This window comes from Grampus griseus (genome assembly GCF_964374135.1).
Source record: "Grampus griseus genome assembly, chromosome: 6".
Lineage (NCBI taxonomy): Eukaryota > Metazoa > Chordata > Mammalia > Artiodactyla > Delphinidae > Grampus > Grampus griseus.
In genome coordinates this window covers 1,666,360-1,681,843 of record NC_139000.1, presented here as the reverse complement: position 1 = coordinate 1,681,843, position 15,484 = coordinate 1,666,360, and the positions used below count along the sequence as shown (strand labels likewise).

Below are 15,484 nucleotides of genomic sequence, written 5' to 3'. Positions count from 1 at the left end.
TTCCTGTACGACCCAGCAATTCCACCCCTAGATATAAACCCAAGAGAAGTGAAAACACAGCCACACAAACACTGGTACTTGAATGTTCACAGCAGGAGTCACGATAGCCAAAAAGTGGAAAACACACATGCCCACCAGCTGAGGAATGGCTAAACAAAACTCAGCATATCTATACGACTGAGCGTTACTCAACCATAAAAGGAATGTGGTGCTGATAAGCGCCACAACACGCGTGAGACGTGGAAACATGCTACCTGAATGAAGTCAGAGACAACAGGCCACGTGCTGTAGACTTCATTTAAATGAAATGTTCAGAACGGCCAGATCCAGAGAGACAGAAGGCAGAGGAGCGGCCACCAGGGGCTGACGGGGAAGGACTGCGGATGGCACCAGCGTCTCTTTCTGGGTATGATAAAGATGTGTGCGATTGGTGGTGACAGCTGCACAACCTGGTGAGTTATCTTAAAATCCACTGAACCACACACCTTAAAAGAGTGAGTTTTACAGCATGTGAATTATATCTCAACTTTTTAAAAAAGTTAATTGGTGGGCTTCCCTGGTGGCGCAGTGGTTGAGAGTCCGCCTGCCGATGCAGGGGACACGGGTTCGTGCCCCGGTCCGGGAGGATCCCACGTGCCGCGGAGCGGCTGGGCCCGTGAGCCATGGCCGCTGCGCCTGCGCGTCCGGAGCCTGTGTTTCGCAACGGGAGAGGCCACGACGGTGAGAGGCCCGCGTACCGCAAAAAAAAAAAAGTTAACTGGTAACAGTTTCAAATTCCATATTTCAAATAGCCTTCAAGAAACTACCACTTGTCAAGTTTTGGTATAGAATCAAAAAGAGATGTGCATAACTATCTGAGGAGATTATGAAAGCACTGTCCCCTCGTCAACTACGTATCCCCGTGAAACCAGACTTTCTTCCTTTACATCAATAAAAACAACATATTGTGGCAGATGAAATGCAAAGGCAGGTAAGAATCCAGCTGTCTTCTGGGAAGCCAGACGTTAAAGAAACTTACAAAACTGTAAAACACCACCACTCGTTCCATTTCTGAGAATACAGTTATTTTTCATTAAAAACACATCGCTTACATTAACATGGAATGAGCTGTTACTTTTAAGTGAATTAATAAATATTTTTAAATGTTCCTGTTTTTAATTTCTAATACAGTAAATATTGAGAGATTTTCTAAAAATTCTTTGAGGGCCACGGTATTTAAGAGTGTAAAGGGGTTCTGAGACCAAAAGGTTTGAGAACTCTTCATCTATACAAGGGAATGAAGAGCAATAAAAATGGGAAATAGGTGGATAAATATTGCTAACCATTTTTAATTACTTTAAAAGATAACTGGCTGCTGAGGGTGAAAGTAACTTATCTGGGGCTGTAATGAAATGAATGACAACAGTGGCACAAAGGCCAGAAGGGGAAAAGACATTTCTGATCTTATTTGTGAAATGCTATCACTTTATCTGAAGGCAGACTATGAAAACCTGAAGATGAAATTTGTGAACCCTAAAGCAGCCCCCCCAAAAAATACTGGAGATGAAATGGAGTAAAAACGCCGAATCCAAAACACGCCAGAAGAGAAGGAAGACAGAGAAAAGATACAGAAGGGAGACAAGATGCAAAACCCAGACGTCTCCATAATCACATGAAATGCAACTAAGCTGAGCACTCCATGGTAAGGCCCAGGTGGAAACTCGCGTTAACCAGAAAGACAAGTCGTGCACACACTGGCCATGCCAAGGCCGGAGGCAAGGACTGTCACCTGTGATAAAGAGACATTGCACGACCACAAAAGGACAGAAAAATCCTAAACACGTATACATGTAACAACAGACTAAAAATACACAAAGCAAAATCTGACACAACCAAAAGGTTCAACAGACAAAATCACTGCTGGAGATGAACCCTCCTCCCTGGGTGAGTGACTGAGACTCCAGCGACGCAAACACACCCAAACCAACCTGAACTGACACTCACAAAGTACTCCCCTGACAACAGCAGAACACACGGCTTCTTTTCAAGTGCACACGGAACACTCTGCAAGACCACGCAGTGGACCACAGGTCTCGATACATCCAGAGGACTGAAATGAAACCACACAGACTACGCTCTCTGACCTCGACAGAATTCGAAACCAAAACACTAAGGTACCTAGAGCCACCCCACCTCCACACATATGAAAACTGAACTACAAACTTCTAGATAATCCATTGCTGAAACGAGAATTCGCAACTAAAACAAAATATTTTAGAGAATGAAGAAAACCACAACACGTAAAAATGTGCACAGTGCAGCTAAAGCACTACTTATATCAACTTTAAATGTTTATGTTAAAATGCAGAAAGGTGTGAAAGAACTAACCTTCTACCCTAACAAACTAGAAAGGAGAGAAAAATAAATTCAAAATAAACAGAAAGAAAAATAATAAAAGCAAGAGGAGGAATTAAATAGAAAATTGGAGAAAGCAACAAAAACCAAAAGAAGGTTTTTTAGAAGATTAATGAAGTTGATAAACCAGACCAACAAAGGGAAGAAAAAAAGAAATTACAGAGCAGGAAACAAGAGGGGACATCACTACAGATCATAATACACTAAAAGGATGATAAAGAAATATGAATATGCCAATAGAGTCAAAAATTTAAATAAAATTGACAAATTCCTTAAAAGTCACAAAATTAAACAGAAATCCTAAACACCTCATAAGTACACTAAAGAAACTGAATTCATAATTAAAACCTTCCAAGAAAACTCCAGGCCCAGATGGCTTCACCAGTGACTCCAACAAAGATTTAAGGACAAAATAATACTAGTAATACTAATAATACAAAAAGTGTTTCACAAAATGAAGGAAGGAATACTTCCCAGCTCTTTTTTTGACACCCGCATTATCCTGACACCCAAACAATAAAAACACATTACAAGAATATATACCTTGGAAAGCACGGGATCCCTAAATCTTTATACACATAAAATATTCTTGAAACTCATTAAGACAAACCACCTCATTAAAAATTGGGCAAAATACGTGAACACGTAACAAGATACACAGAAACATCTTTAGTCATTAAAGAAATGCAAATTAAAACCATGACATACCTCTACACATCGACCCAAACGGCCGAAACCGGAAGACTGACGATACCAAGTGTCAGCGGAACGTGGAACACTGGAATTCTCCTGTCTCGCGAGTGGGAGCCTAAGATGGCACAGTCACTTCAGAGAACACTTGGACAGTTTCTTCTAAAGGTAAACTGATCGTCATGGGACCCAGCAACTCACTCCTAAGTATTTACTCAAAGAGATGAAAATGTATCCGCACATCAAGACTTGTGCACAAATGTTCCCAGAAGCTCTATGCATAACAGACAAAACCAGAAACAACCCGAGTGCCCGTCTACAGGTGAACGGATGAACAAGCTGTAGTGCCTTCGTGCAGTGGAACCCGACCGAGTTTCAAAAGCACCAAACTACTGATGGACACGATGACGTGGATCAACTTCAAAAACACGGTAGTCGGTGAAAGACGCAAAAAGAGTACCTACCACGTGACTCCATCTAACTGCAACGAGCGCAGAGGAACCGCTTTTGGATGACGGAAACGTTCCCTTGACTGCGAACGCTGAACGTATGTAGTCACTTGTCGACACGCAAGGGACTGGGTCCATTTATCGTATACAAAACATGTGTGGGCAAAGCTGGGGAGTTTTTTTTAAAAAGACTCAAGCTACTGGCTGGGCGTCCATAAAAAATAAAGAGCCAGAGCAAGACGGTTCGCGGGAAAACTCCCGGGACACAGAGGAGACCCAGCCACACTCACACGGGCGAGGACGCCGGCGGATGGCTCGGGCGGCCCCAACCCCAGGGAGCGACTTGGGCCCCCAGGGTGACTGATCACCCGAGGAGGGAGGGGCTGGTTCAGAGGGCGTGGTGTGGGAAGGGTAAGCTGCGGCCTTTCTGAGCAGGGCCGGGGGTGCACTGCAAGGACACGCTCCCCACACGACGCACAGGCCGGGCAGCAGCTGGGCTGGCCCAGTGCCAAGCGGAGGGGTCTCTAAGCGTCTCAGGTGGCAGGCGTGCCATCCAGTCTGCAGCAGGACGGGCCCCAGATCGATGCCACACAACAAGAGACACTCAGAGGCCACCTGACAGGCCTGCCCTGAGAATCCAGAGATGCTGACGGGGATGAGGGCGCCCGCACGCGGAGCCCAGCGTGAGAAGCGGCCCCCTGGACAGACCCCACAGGAGAAAGGCAGGCCGGGGCTGGTGTGAGGGGGCTCACACCTGCCTCAGGTGTGCGCACACAGCCGCGATCCTGGGAACACGGAACCTAGGGACAGAGTTTCCAAGAGACTTCAGCTCTTGTTAGACATCTAAGATTGACGCTGAAGAGAAAACTCACCAACGTCAAACCTCCCCAGAGCCCAAACCTCATTAAACGTGCAGCAATTTTCTGTGGAGAGAGGATGGAGGGAAGGTCTCCAGGCCCGGCTGGAAGCCTGTCAGGCGACAGCGTCCACAGTGGAGAGGCCGCGGGGAGCTAAGGTCCCATCACAGCTCAGGGAAGGCACGTGAGCAGAGACCCGCCGAAGGCACAGAGGCGGGAGCACGTCTCACCCTGCACCAGAGGATCCTCCCCTGAGAGGAGCCCCAGGAAGGAGCGACTGCGGGGATCCTGCCCTTGACGGGACCCTGGGGAGACCCTGCAGGACAGCAGCGGGTGCAGAGGCCAGAGCACCCACCTGAAGGAAAAGCCTCCTAACTGAGAAACTGAAACTCACACGGATGCTAAGGAAACAGCGAAACACGGAGCACGTGGAATAAAAAGATAAATGCTGGGCAAGCGCAAAAGGATCATGAAAAGCTGAAGCCAGCATTAACTCCTGGGAGAATGGAGCGCGGCACGAGAAGGGGCGCGAGCTGTGACAAACCCACACACTGTCAGCACAGCGTCAGGTGCGACTGCGGACCTGGCCAAGGCGGCCACGTGACCACGCCGAGCGGTGGGGACACCTGTCACAGCAGCAAGTCAGGAGGCGGTGTCCACACGGCGGGGACACCACATGGGGGCAGAAGACACAGCGGTGCTGCCGGGCCGGCCACCAAGTCCCAGGCAAACGGGCCACGAGCACCCGGGAAGCGCCGATGAACACACGGCAAACACCCTGGAAACGGGAGGGTCCTGGGCAGGAAGGGGAAGGCACGCTCCCCCACCCCCACCCAAAGAACCCTGGCCAGAACGAATTACCCAGAAGGGAGAAAGAGAGCCAGACATACACTCTCTCCCTTGAACTTCAACTTTATCAGCGAGTGAAGCAGTAACAGTAAAAGGGGCTAATTTTCACCTCTCAACTCGGCAGGTTTGTGTTTTGTTTGTTTTTTTTTGCGGTATGTGGGCCTCTCACTGTTGTGGCCTCTCCCGTTGCGGAGCGCAGGCTCCGGACGCGCAGGCTCAGCGGCCATGGCTCACGGGCCCAGCCGCTCCGCGGCACGTGGGATCTTCCCAGACCGGGGCATGAACCGGTGTCCCCTGCATCGGCAGGCGGACTCTCAACCACTGCGCCACCAGGGAAGCCCGGCAGGTATTTTTTAATACTATCCAGTATATGAGAAGACACAGGCAGAAAAAACACTTACACAGACTAAACAGTACGAGAAAAACGGTACAATCTTTATGGTCAGAATTTGGCAAAAACTAATCAAAAGCCTTTAAAAATGAACCTCAGCTTAATCTCAACCACTACCCACCAGGAACATGTGGGCGGAAGTCACCAAGATGCTCAGGGAGACGGCTGCTTATTGCGGGAGGGGACAGCTCGGCCCCGACACGTCGAGACCACGGCAGGCGGGCGGGCGGGCGGGCGGCCTCAGAATGGCCCGAGCCATACTCACCACATCTCACCAAGCGCAAAGCTCAGCCTACGGTCAAGTGCCTGGAAGACCCCAACTGCGCCTTTAAGTATGGAGGTTACACCCAGATAAATACAAACTATGGGAAGTTAGTACACTTCACTGCAGAACACTACGTGTGCAGGTGGCAGGGCCATGGCGAATTTTCGCTTTCTTCTGTTGCTCATCCGTGTTTTCTAAATGTCTATAATAACCATGCCATTCCTTTGATAAGGGGGAAAGAATCAATACAAGTTGTTAAAGGAAAAGGAAAAGAAAATCTGAACCTGTGGCCACAGGAAGGGAGCTCGGGCTCGGATCACACCTGGGCTCCCGTGGAAATATCACTTCAGAACATCATTTTTTTAACCAAATCCCCGTGGGACGCTTCCCGCATGTACTACTATGTGAAGCCAGGGCACAAGGACGAGGAGGTGCCGCCACCGGGACGCGACCTCGTGGCCACCGGCCAGCTCCCGAGTCCCACCGGGACCAGAGGCTCCACAGGAGTCCTGGAAAAGCCCTCCACCTCACTGCGGGGTCAGAGGGTGAAGGCGGTCTGCTCATCCACTCGATGCCCCGGACCCACACGAGGGAGGAAACCAAGTAGAGAGCAGGGCGGCATCACCGCGGCGAGGCGGCCGTCCAAGGGAGCAGCACGCGGACTCTGCCAGGCTCTGCTGCGTTCTTCAACTAATCCCACGGCCACAGACTTTGACCTCACCTCTGATAAAGCCCTCACGTGGCAGGGAATACATGTGCAAACTGTGTAACGAAATAACTCCGAATTTCCTGCATGTGATACAACTCTGCAAGGAGCTGCTCCACGTTCCATTTCCTCTGCTTAATAAAGTGTCCCTAATGGAACACCTTTGGCAAATGAGGAGGCTTAATAACCAAAGGGCTTTGGCAAGGTAATCCTCTAATCACACACCACGAAAAATGAACATTCTTTATGAAGACTGTATAGAGAGGCACATTGTAAGCTTCGAAACATAAAAGGAAAATCACAGCATTTAGGAAGGTACCATTTTTCCCTTAATCAAAATGCCTTCTAAACTGAGATCTCCATGAACGCACGTACGTGCTTGAGATAAAAATAAAAGGAATTTATTAACGTGCACCGCCAGCACACCTGTGCTTTCCACAGGCCCGTGCTGCTCCCCTCTGTCTGAACCACAGTGGACACACGTCCGAGGCCGCTGCTCGCCAGGGTCACAGCAGGACACACAGGAGGGCGCTGCTCTCAGGGGGAAGAGGACCCACAGTCAAGGAGCACCCCGGCCGCTCATGCCGCTCGCCCCCGTTCCGGGCAGGGCCCCAGCGCTCACCTTGTTCACCCAGAAGACCATGGCGTCCTCGAGGTCGTAGGGAAGCTCTTCCGAGGCCCTGAACGTGGAGAAGCGCCTGACGCTGGCCACCACCTTCTCGATGCTGATCATCTCCACGGCGTAGGCCATCATGAGCGCGTCCACCATCGCCGTGTGGGCGCTCTGGGGGCAGGGGCAGCAGCCAGTCACCCAACCTTGCCTTTCCGCCCCGGGTCAACGCAGAGGCCCTCCCTAGACCCACAGCTGAACGCCTCCGTTGTCTGTCTTCCTCTGCATCTAAGGAGGCACTCAGACCTCCACTTGTACGTGACCCCCACTTCCTCATCTCTGACGACCCCGTGAGAGCCCGGGGCTTCCCTACTGCTCAGCTGTGGGCCAAGGTACAAGGGGCCAAGAGACGTGCCTGAGGCCCCATGACCCCCACAGGCCCCTGGGGCCTCAGGGGCCCGGCACACTGAGCTCACGCCAGGCCTTCGAGCCCTTTCTTCCCAGAACCAGTAACATCCCCTCGATCCACAACACACATCCACCAAGGCCAAGAGCGAAAAGCCACAGAACGCAGAGCGCCTGAGAACGGCCGAAGCTTAAAGCCACGTGGGAGGTGCCACAGCGGCGTGGACCTGGAGCAGCCTGGGAGAGTCACACTGGTGGGATGGCTTTCCGGGAAAGATGCGGGGAGACGCTCGGGGAGGACAGGTGCATTTCCTTCTTTATTTTGGCACAAAAATACTTAGAAGATACACGTGAAACAACCTAAGAGGGTGGGCTCGACAATTCTACGGCACAACACGTGCAAAAAGTTTGCTCCCCGTGAGAAAAAGCCGACAGGAATCTGCTCCCTCCCCCTTTCCAAATCAGCCCCTGGCCCGCGGAGAGAAGGTGCTCTCGAACCCTGAACTTTTGGGGTGACTCTGCTGCGCCGCAGGGGGACAGCGGCAGCCCACCAGCCGCCCCCGCCTGCCGCCCAGGCCACTCACCATCTTTATGGGCGCGTGGCTGAGATCAGGCTCCGTCACGGGGGTGTCGTCACTCTCCATCACGTAAATCCCTTTCCGGGACAGGGCCTGGATGACAGCCTGGTGTCCCTGCAGAGCGGCCACCTGGTCCCCTCTGAGGATGAGGCCGCAGACGCGGCAGTACAGCTCGCTGGACAGCAGCAGCCTGATGACCGGGGGCTTGACGTGCTCCTGCTCGTACTGGTCGATGTAGAAGGGGTCCCTGAGGTCCTCCGGGATGTCATCTGCACGGGGGAGAGACCGCCGCGTGAGCACGACGGCACCCCCACTCTCTCCACACACGGCTCAGGGCCGACGGCACACAGACGACGGACAGAGGGGCGGTGAACGACGACAGGCAACTAACCACGTGCGAGACCCCAGCTACTCGGCAAGCGCTGCCCTCCTCCACCAGCAGAGGCGAGCAAGCCACGCACAGCACTGGGCAACGCCACCGCCCAACCCCCACGAGCATCTCTCCCGACGCAGGAGAGCAAGGAGCAGGTGTGGGAGCCGGAGGGGGCTCGTGGGCCGAAGGGAGGCCAGGACCGCGCACAGCCAGGCCACACCGAGCACCCGGCACCAGCCCTGGGGAGGGAGCCAGGTGCATCCCCGTCTGCTGTCAAATCCCGTGATTTCAAGGCCAGACGCCAGGTCTTTAGAGGAAAGAGCCAGGCCTGCCGCTGCTGCGACAACCAGGCCGGAACCGCAGCCGTGAGCCTCTGCGCATCTTTGGACCGGGCGGCACAAAACGATATGAGCCATGTTACCAAGCATCCCCTCGATCCCATCAAATCAACACTTCTGTCCCTACGTCACAAATGAGGAAACTGAGGCACAGAGAAAGTCAGCAACGTGCCCAAGGCCACGAGAGTCAGAAACCAACGATGAACCCAGCGTGGTCCACGGCACCTACACCGCTTCCCACACACACCCCCACCGTGTGTGCAGAGCTTTCCCGGCGGCTGCGACAGTCTCCCCCCCCCGCTGTCCTTCACGCTTGCTCTGCAAGCTGTCAACCACTGTCCCCCAAAGGGGGGACTCTGCAGTCCAGTCCAGCTGCACCTCACTTTGCTGCGCTCTGCGGACACTGCGTTTTCTCCAGGTTAAAGGTCTGGGGGAAGCCTGCGCCTAGCCAGTCTCTGAGCTCCATTTTTCCAACAGCATTTGCTCACTTTGTGCCTGTGTGCCATTTTAGTAACTCTTGCAGTTTTCAAACTTTGTCATTACTATTATATTTGTTAAGGTGTTCTGCAGTCTATTGTAACTGGAATTTCGTAGCAAGAGTGTTTTGGGTTTTTTTTTCTTTTTTTGGCTGCATTGGTCTTCGTTGCTGCACATGGGCTTTCTCTCGCTGCGGCGAGCGGGGGCTACTCTTCGTTGCAGTGCGCGGGCTTCTCATTGCAGTGGCTTCTCTTGTGGAGCACAGGCTCTAGGCGCACAGGCTTCAGTAGCTGTGGCACGCGGGCTCCATAGTTGTGGCTTGCAGGCTCTAGAGCGCAGGTTCAGTAGTTGTGGCGCACAGGCTAAGTTGCTCCCCGGCATGTGGGATCTTCCTGGACCAGGGCTCGAACCCGTGTCCCCTGCACTGGCAGGCGGATTCTTAACCACGGCGCCATGAGGGAAGTCCCCAACAGAGTGTTTTTAACGAAGCCGTGTATGTCTTTTAGACATAACGCTGCTGCACACCTGATAGACTACAGTCCAGTGTAAACGTCAGGTTCAGATGCACCGGGAAACCAGACCTCCGTGCGACTCGCTCGGCCGTGCGGCCTGGGGCTGAGCCCGGGTCTCTGCTCTCTCACTCCGCCCCACCCCCACCCCGGCCACCCCCGCGGCGCCCACGCTCAGGCCACACCTCGAGGTGACCCCACCCAGGAGCGCGGACGGCGCTCGCTCAGCACAGGGGGCCACCTTCTCCGTCGGCGGGGAGCGGGGGGACCCACGCCGGGAGTCAGGGCAGGACCCGGATGCAGCTGGCTGGGAAGTGAGCCTGGGAGGGAGGCAGGGTCACCTCCGGGGACAGCGCCGGGACCCGCCCCTCCCCGCTCGCCCTCCGGCTCGCTCGCCCTCCCGTCTCCCGACACGGGCGGGGGCACGGCCATCCCACTGCCCAGGGGCCCTCGGTCAGCAGCCGCAACGGCGCAAGGACCCGTGTGGGCGTCACCGCCAAGCGCTGAGCCGGACCGAGCTGGTGGGACAGTGGCCTGAGGACGCTGCCTTGGGGACACAGGTGTGAGGCGCGGCTGTCTGAGGGCCACTGTCATTCAGCAGAAACATCAGGAGACAAAGCAAGTGCGGTCCTGCAGCTGTGGCCGCAGCCCTCGAGGCTCAGGACTCTGAAGCGGGCCTGCTGGGAAGGCCGCGAGAAGGGCTAGAGGATGCGGACAAGACTACAGGTAAAACAGGGTCGGCGCTCCACGCACAAGAAGGAACAGGGCGCCAGCTGGTCGGGTGAACAGAGGATCGGAGCTAGAGGACAGCATGTGCGCTGAGAACAGGACCCGAGCACGTCAGCCTGGCCTTGACCGGGTGCGCCTCTCACCTGGCCGGTCAGAATCCCGGCCTCGAGTGCAAACCATGGACACTACGAAGGCCTGTCTCCGGGGTTGGGAGAGGACTGAATCAAAACGTACGTGTAAGTCACCACGCTACGAGCGGAGCCTGGAGCGCAACAAAACTCACGCAAGTATTAGTTATCAATTGTATTATCAGGCTAAAAAGACCACCAAGGAAGCACTCCTCCTGTTGCTGTCACACGTTGTCCCATCCTGTCTACCAAGGCCACATGACTCACCGGGGGGGGGGGAACGGAGACGTGGCAGCACATGGGGGGGTGGGCAAGGACTCCCAGGTAGGCGCCAACCCCAACCTGAAGCCCGAGACGGGTTCCAACCCAGTCTGAGGAAAACCACGACGGCAAGCCTCCACGACACAGCAGGGCAATGAGCCTCACCACCTGAGAGCTTCAAAACCACGGCAGTGTCCACCCCACCCCAGACCAACTAAGCCAGAATGTCCTGTGGGCTCACAGGCAGAAACATCCGTACCCCTGAGAATCCACTAGACAGGCTGCAGAGGTGGCTGACGGGCTCCGTCGAGAAGTCCCTTACTTATACACTGTGGCTGTGGAAACAGGCACTCACAGAGGGCTTCTAATTCTGGAGCCCTGCCTGCACCCCACCCTTCACTGGAGATGCCAGACAGAAGGGAAAGAAAACAGCCAGCAGCTGGCCCCACCGGGCACAGCCCAGTGACTCTCCTCCCCTACACCAGGCGAGCTCCAGAACAAAACCATATCCCAGCGGTGGCGGGATAGGTGGGCGCCACGGGCGCTTTTCCCCCCCTTTGCTGAGGCAGGCTCGGTTGTGGGAAACACACACAGGCTTGGCTTCTAGTCAACAAGCCAGGAAGAGAGACCCCTGGGAACCCCGGGAGAGGGGGTGGGGGACCACAGAGAAGAGGGGGTGGATAAGGAATCCTGAACCCGTGTACACTGTCCTGGTGACCCCAAGTGGCCCACGTGTGACAGACCCAGAGAACCGAACTGACCTTGGAACCACTGCCCACACATGGCCAAACAGACTTCTGGTCTGAACTTACCGGGGTTTACTGCCACCCAGCTGCTAACAGAGCACCAAAAACACAAGCATCACCCAAAAGATTTCAGCAGAAACAGGCTCACAGCATAAGATTCTAAGTGTCCAGGGCAGGGGCTCCCTGGTGGCGCAGTGGTTGGGAGTCCGCCTGCCGAGGCAGAGACGCGGGTTTGTGCCCTGGTGCGGGAAGACCCCACATGCCGCGGAGCGGCTGGGCCCGTGAGCCATGGCTGCTGAGCCTGCGCGTCCGGAGCCTGTGCTCCGCAGCAGGAGAGGCCACAACAGTGAGAAGCCCGTGTACCGAAAAAAAAAAAAAAAAAAAAAAAAAGAATCCGCCTGCCAATGCAGGGAACACGGGTTCGAGCTCTGATGCGGGAAGGTCCCACATGCCGCGGAGCAACTAAGCCCTCGCACCACAACTACTGAGCCTGCGCTCTAGGGCCCACAAGCCACAACTACTGAGCCCGCACACCACAACTACTGAAGCCCGCGCCCCTAGAGCCTGTGCTCTGAAACAAAAGAAGCCACCGCAGTGAGAAGCATGTGCACCGCAACAAAGAGTAGCCCCCGCTCACCACAACTAGAGAAAGCCCACGCGCAGCAACCAAGACCCAATGCAGCCAAAAATAATTATTTTTTTAAAAAAAATGTCCAGGACACAATCCATAAGTACTCAACACATAGAGACAGGAAAGCGTGACCAATTCTCAGGGGAAAAGAGAGTCAACAGACGCCAACCCTGAGATGACCCAGATGTTAGAATTACTGAAGACTTTAAAACAAGGCCCCACGAGGCCCTCTTGAAACAAACGGAAAGATATGTTATTAACAGAGAAATAAAAACTATTAAAAAAAAAAACCAAACCTTCAGAACTGCAAAATACCGTTATCAACAAGAAATTCAATGACAGATTCAAAAGATGAACAAAACAGAAGCGGACTCACAGATGGAGAGAACAAACTAGTGGTTACCAGTGGTGGGGGAGAGGAGGGTAAAAACAACTGGGTGTGACGAAGGCTCAAGGATGTGTTGTGCAACGCAGGGAATCTAGCTGATACTTTGTAATAATTGTAAATGGAAAGTAACCTTTAGAAATTGTATAAAGAAATAAAAATTAAGTTAAATTAAAAAAAAAAAAGGCAAACCAAACAACAGAGGAAAGAGTCAGTGAACTTGAAGACAGACTAACAGAAGAAATCTACCTGAAGAGCAGAGGGAAAATCAACAGAATGGAAGGCAGAGCCTAAGGGAGCTGTGGGACAACATCGAAAGATTCAGTAATTACGTTACTGCAGAAGGGAGAAAGAAAGAAGAAAAAGCATTTGAATAAATAATGCCTAGAATCTCCCCGGATCTGGTAAGAAACCAATTTACAGGCTTAGGAACCAACTTGAAGGAAACCAGGTCCACACACGGCATAATCAAATGGCTGAAAACCAAGGATGAAATAACGGGCCCTCGGGACCCCTAACCGGAGGTATCAGCCAGACTTTCAATGACCGTGCTGAAAACAATGAAACGAAAACAGATAAGACTAAGGATTCTGGCAGAAAAGTGGAAATTATTTTTTAAAAAAGAGACAAAAGAACTTGGCAGATTTGAAAAAGAACCAAGTAGGAATTCCAGAGCAGAAAAATACAGTAACTAAACTGAATTTCCACACTGGATTGCTGAATAGCACATTACACACAGAGAGAAAACACAGCACAGAAGGTAAACGACAAACACCGCTTAGTGTCGCAGGAGTGTGACTGGAGACCCAGAAAGAAAGGAGAGAAAATATGGGGCAGAAACAGTATTCCGACAGATAATGGACAAGCATTTTCCAATACTTGTAAAATGCATGCTTCCCAGCAGAAGGAAGGGAGGAAGGGAGGGAGGGAGAAATCCACACACCAAAGAACATCACAGTGACACTGCTAAAATCCAAAGACAAAGGAAGAGCGTGCAAAGCGGCCAGAAGGAGCTCCTAGTCAGGACGAGGTGGCACAGATTAGTCCTTCCCTGCTCCTCTCTACCGGGCACAACTGTAAACCCTGGAAGGAACTCAAAGGCTACCCAGCAGAGAACTCTGAAAGGTGGACGGGGAAGGCAAGCTGGCTGGGAACCCAGGACTGGCCAAGCACAACAACAGGGCGTCTTACAACACCCCCTCAACAAAAGGTGACCCAGGCCTGGTACTTCCTGACCCCCAGCCTGGAAACAGAAGGCAAGCCAAGCGGGCTCATTCCTGCCCCAGGTGGAAGGGGAGTCCCACCCACTACACCAGGCCAGCCTGGCAGAAGCAGCGAGGGAGCGACAGGAAGCCCCACACCCACCTCCACAGGGCACCCCACCTGGAAGCGCTCTCCTTCCCCATGAGGCCAGAGACACCCCCACTCATCACCGGGCGCCAGGGGAGTCCAGCAGTGCGACCTCAGCACGACGGGCAGCCCAGGAAACACTCTGCATCCCCCAGAGGCAGGGGCGGCCGCCACAGAGAATCCCACCCCACCCAGAGGCGCTCCTTCCGCCTCCTAAAGCAGCGCCCGCAGGGACGGTGGGAAGCCCAGAGGCACCAGACATACCAAGTATAGCAAAATGGTACCACGAGGCTCTGGACATGACACTGCCGCTGGAGCCACAGTCCAGAGTGGCCAGGACCTGCAGGCAGGACCTCAGCAGGGACACTGCTGACTATGATAAAGAAACTTAAGTAGCACCCAGACTCACCTAACATAGAGCCACAATGACCAGGAAGCAAGCAAAGATCGCCTACCATAACCAGAAGCAAGAAAACCATGACCTTAATGAGAAAAGAGAATCGACTGACACCAAGGCGTTGGAATTATCCGACAAGGGGCTTTAAAACAAGTGTAAAAACATGGCTCCGCAGGCGATCACAAGTCTCCCGAAATAAACGAAAACTGGAAAAAAAAGTCAGCAAAGGAGTCATAAAAGGAATCAAACACAGAACTGCAAAACAGAGTCACAGACTTTAAAACTCACTAGTCTCAACAGTAAAGTAGAGATGACAGAGGACAGAATCAGTGACCTTGCAGACAGATAAACAGAATCTACCCAATCTGAACAACAGAGAAAATATACTGAAAAAAATAAAATGGACAGAGCCTCAGGGACATGTGGGAGAATAACAAAAGATCCAATATTCGTATCACTGGAGTCCCAGGAAAGAAGGTGAGTAGGGCTGAAACAATATTTAAGGAAATAATGGCTGAAAACTTCCCAAACATGGCAAAACATATAAACCCACTGATTTCAAGAAACTGAGTGAACCCCAGATAGGCTACACCCAAAAACTCCAAGCCAAGACACAGCATAATTGAACTTATGAAAACTAAAGACAAAGTATTTTGGAGCAGCTGTAAAGAAAGAACACGTGAAGGAAAAGGGAACACCAACTCAACTGACAGTGGGTTTCTCCTCTGAGCCACAGAGGCCGGGGGAAGTGGCACACATTACAAGTGCTTGAGGAAAAGAACTGCCAACCAGATTCCATATCTGGCAAAACTATCCTCAAGGAATGAAGGAGAAATAAAGACATTCACAGACAAAAGAAAACTTAGGAAAAAAAAAATTGTCTCTAGAAAACCTTAAAAGAGGCTAAAGGAGGGGGCTTCCCTGGTGGCGCAGTGGTTGAGAGTCCGCCTGCCGATGCAGGGGACG

General features: G+C 52.6%; 1 protein-coding gene across 8 annotated transcripts in view; it reads right to left on the bottom strand.

Annotated features, from left to right (window-relative positions):
* The window catches only part of CAMSAP1 (calmodulin regulated spectrin associated protein 1), a 55,172-nt gene that overhangs the window by 29,167 nt on the left and 10,521 nt on the right, over positions 1–15,484 (bottom strand). For 6 of the 8 annotated variants that reach the window (XM_082655740.1, XM_082655741.1, XM_082655742.1 and 3 more), the window contains exons 3-4: positions 8,201–8,463; positions 7,224–7,385 (exon numbers count right to left, since the gene is read on the bottom strand). The exons of the other annotated variants lie outside the window; for them this stretch is intronic. In XM_082655740.1, coding sequence (XP_082511866.1) covers positions 7,224–7,385; positions 8,201–8,463 — 425 coding nt within the window. The remainder of the gene's footprint in view (positions 1–7,223; positions 7,386–8,200; positions 8,464–15,484) is intronic. 8 annotated transcript variants of the gene reach the window in all.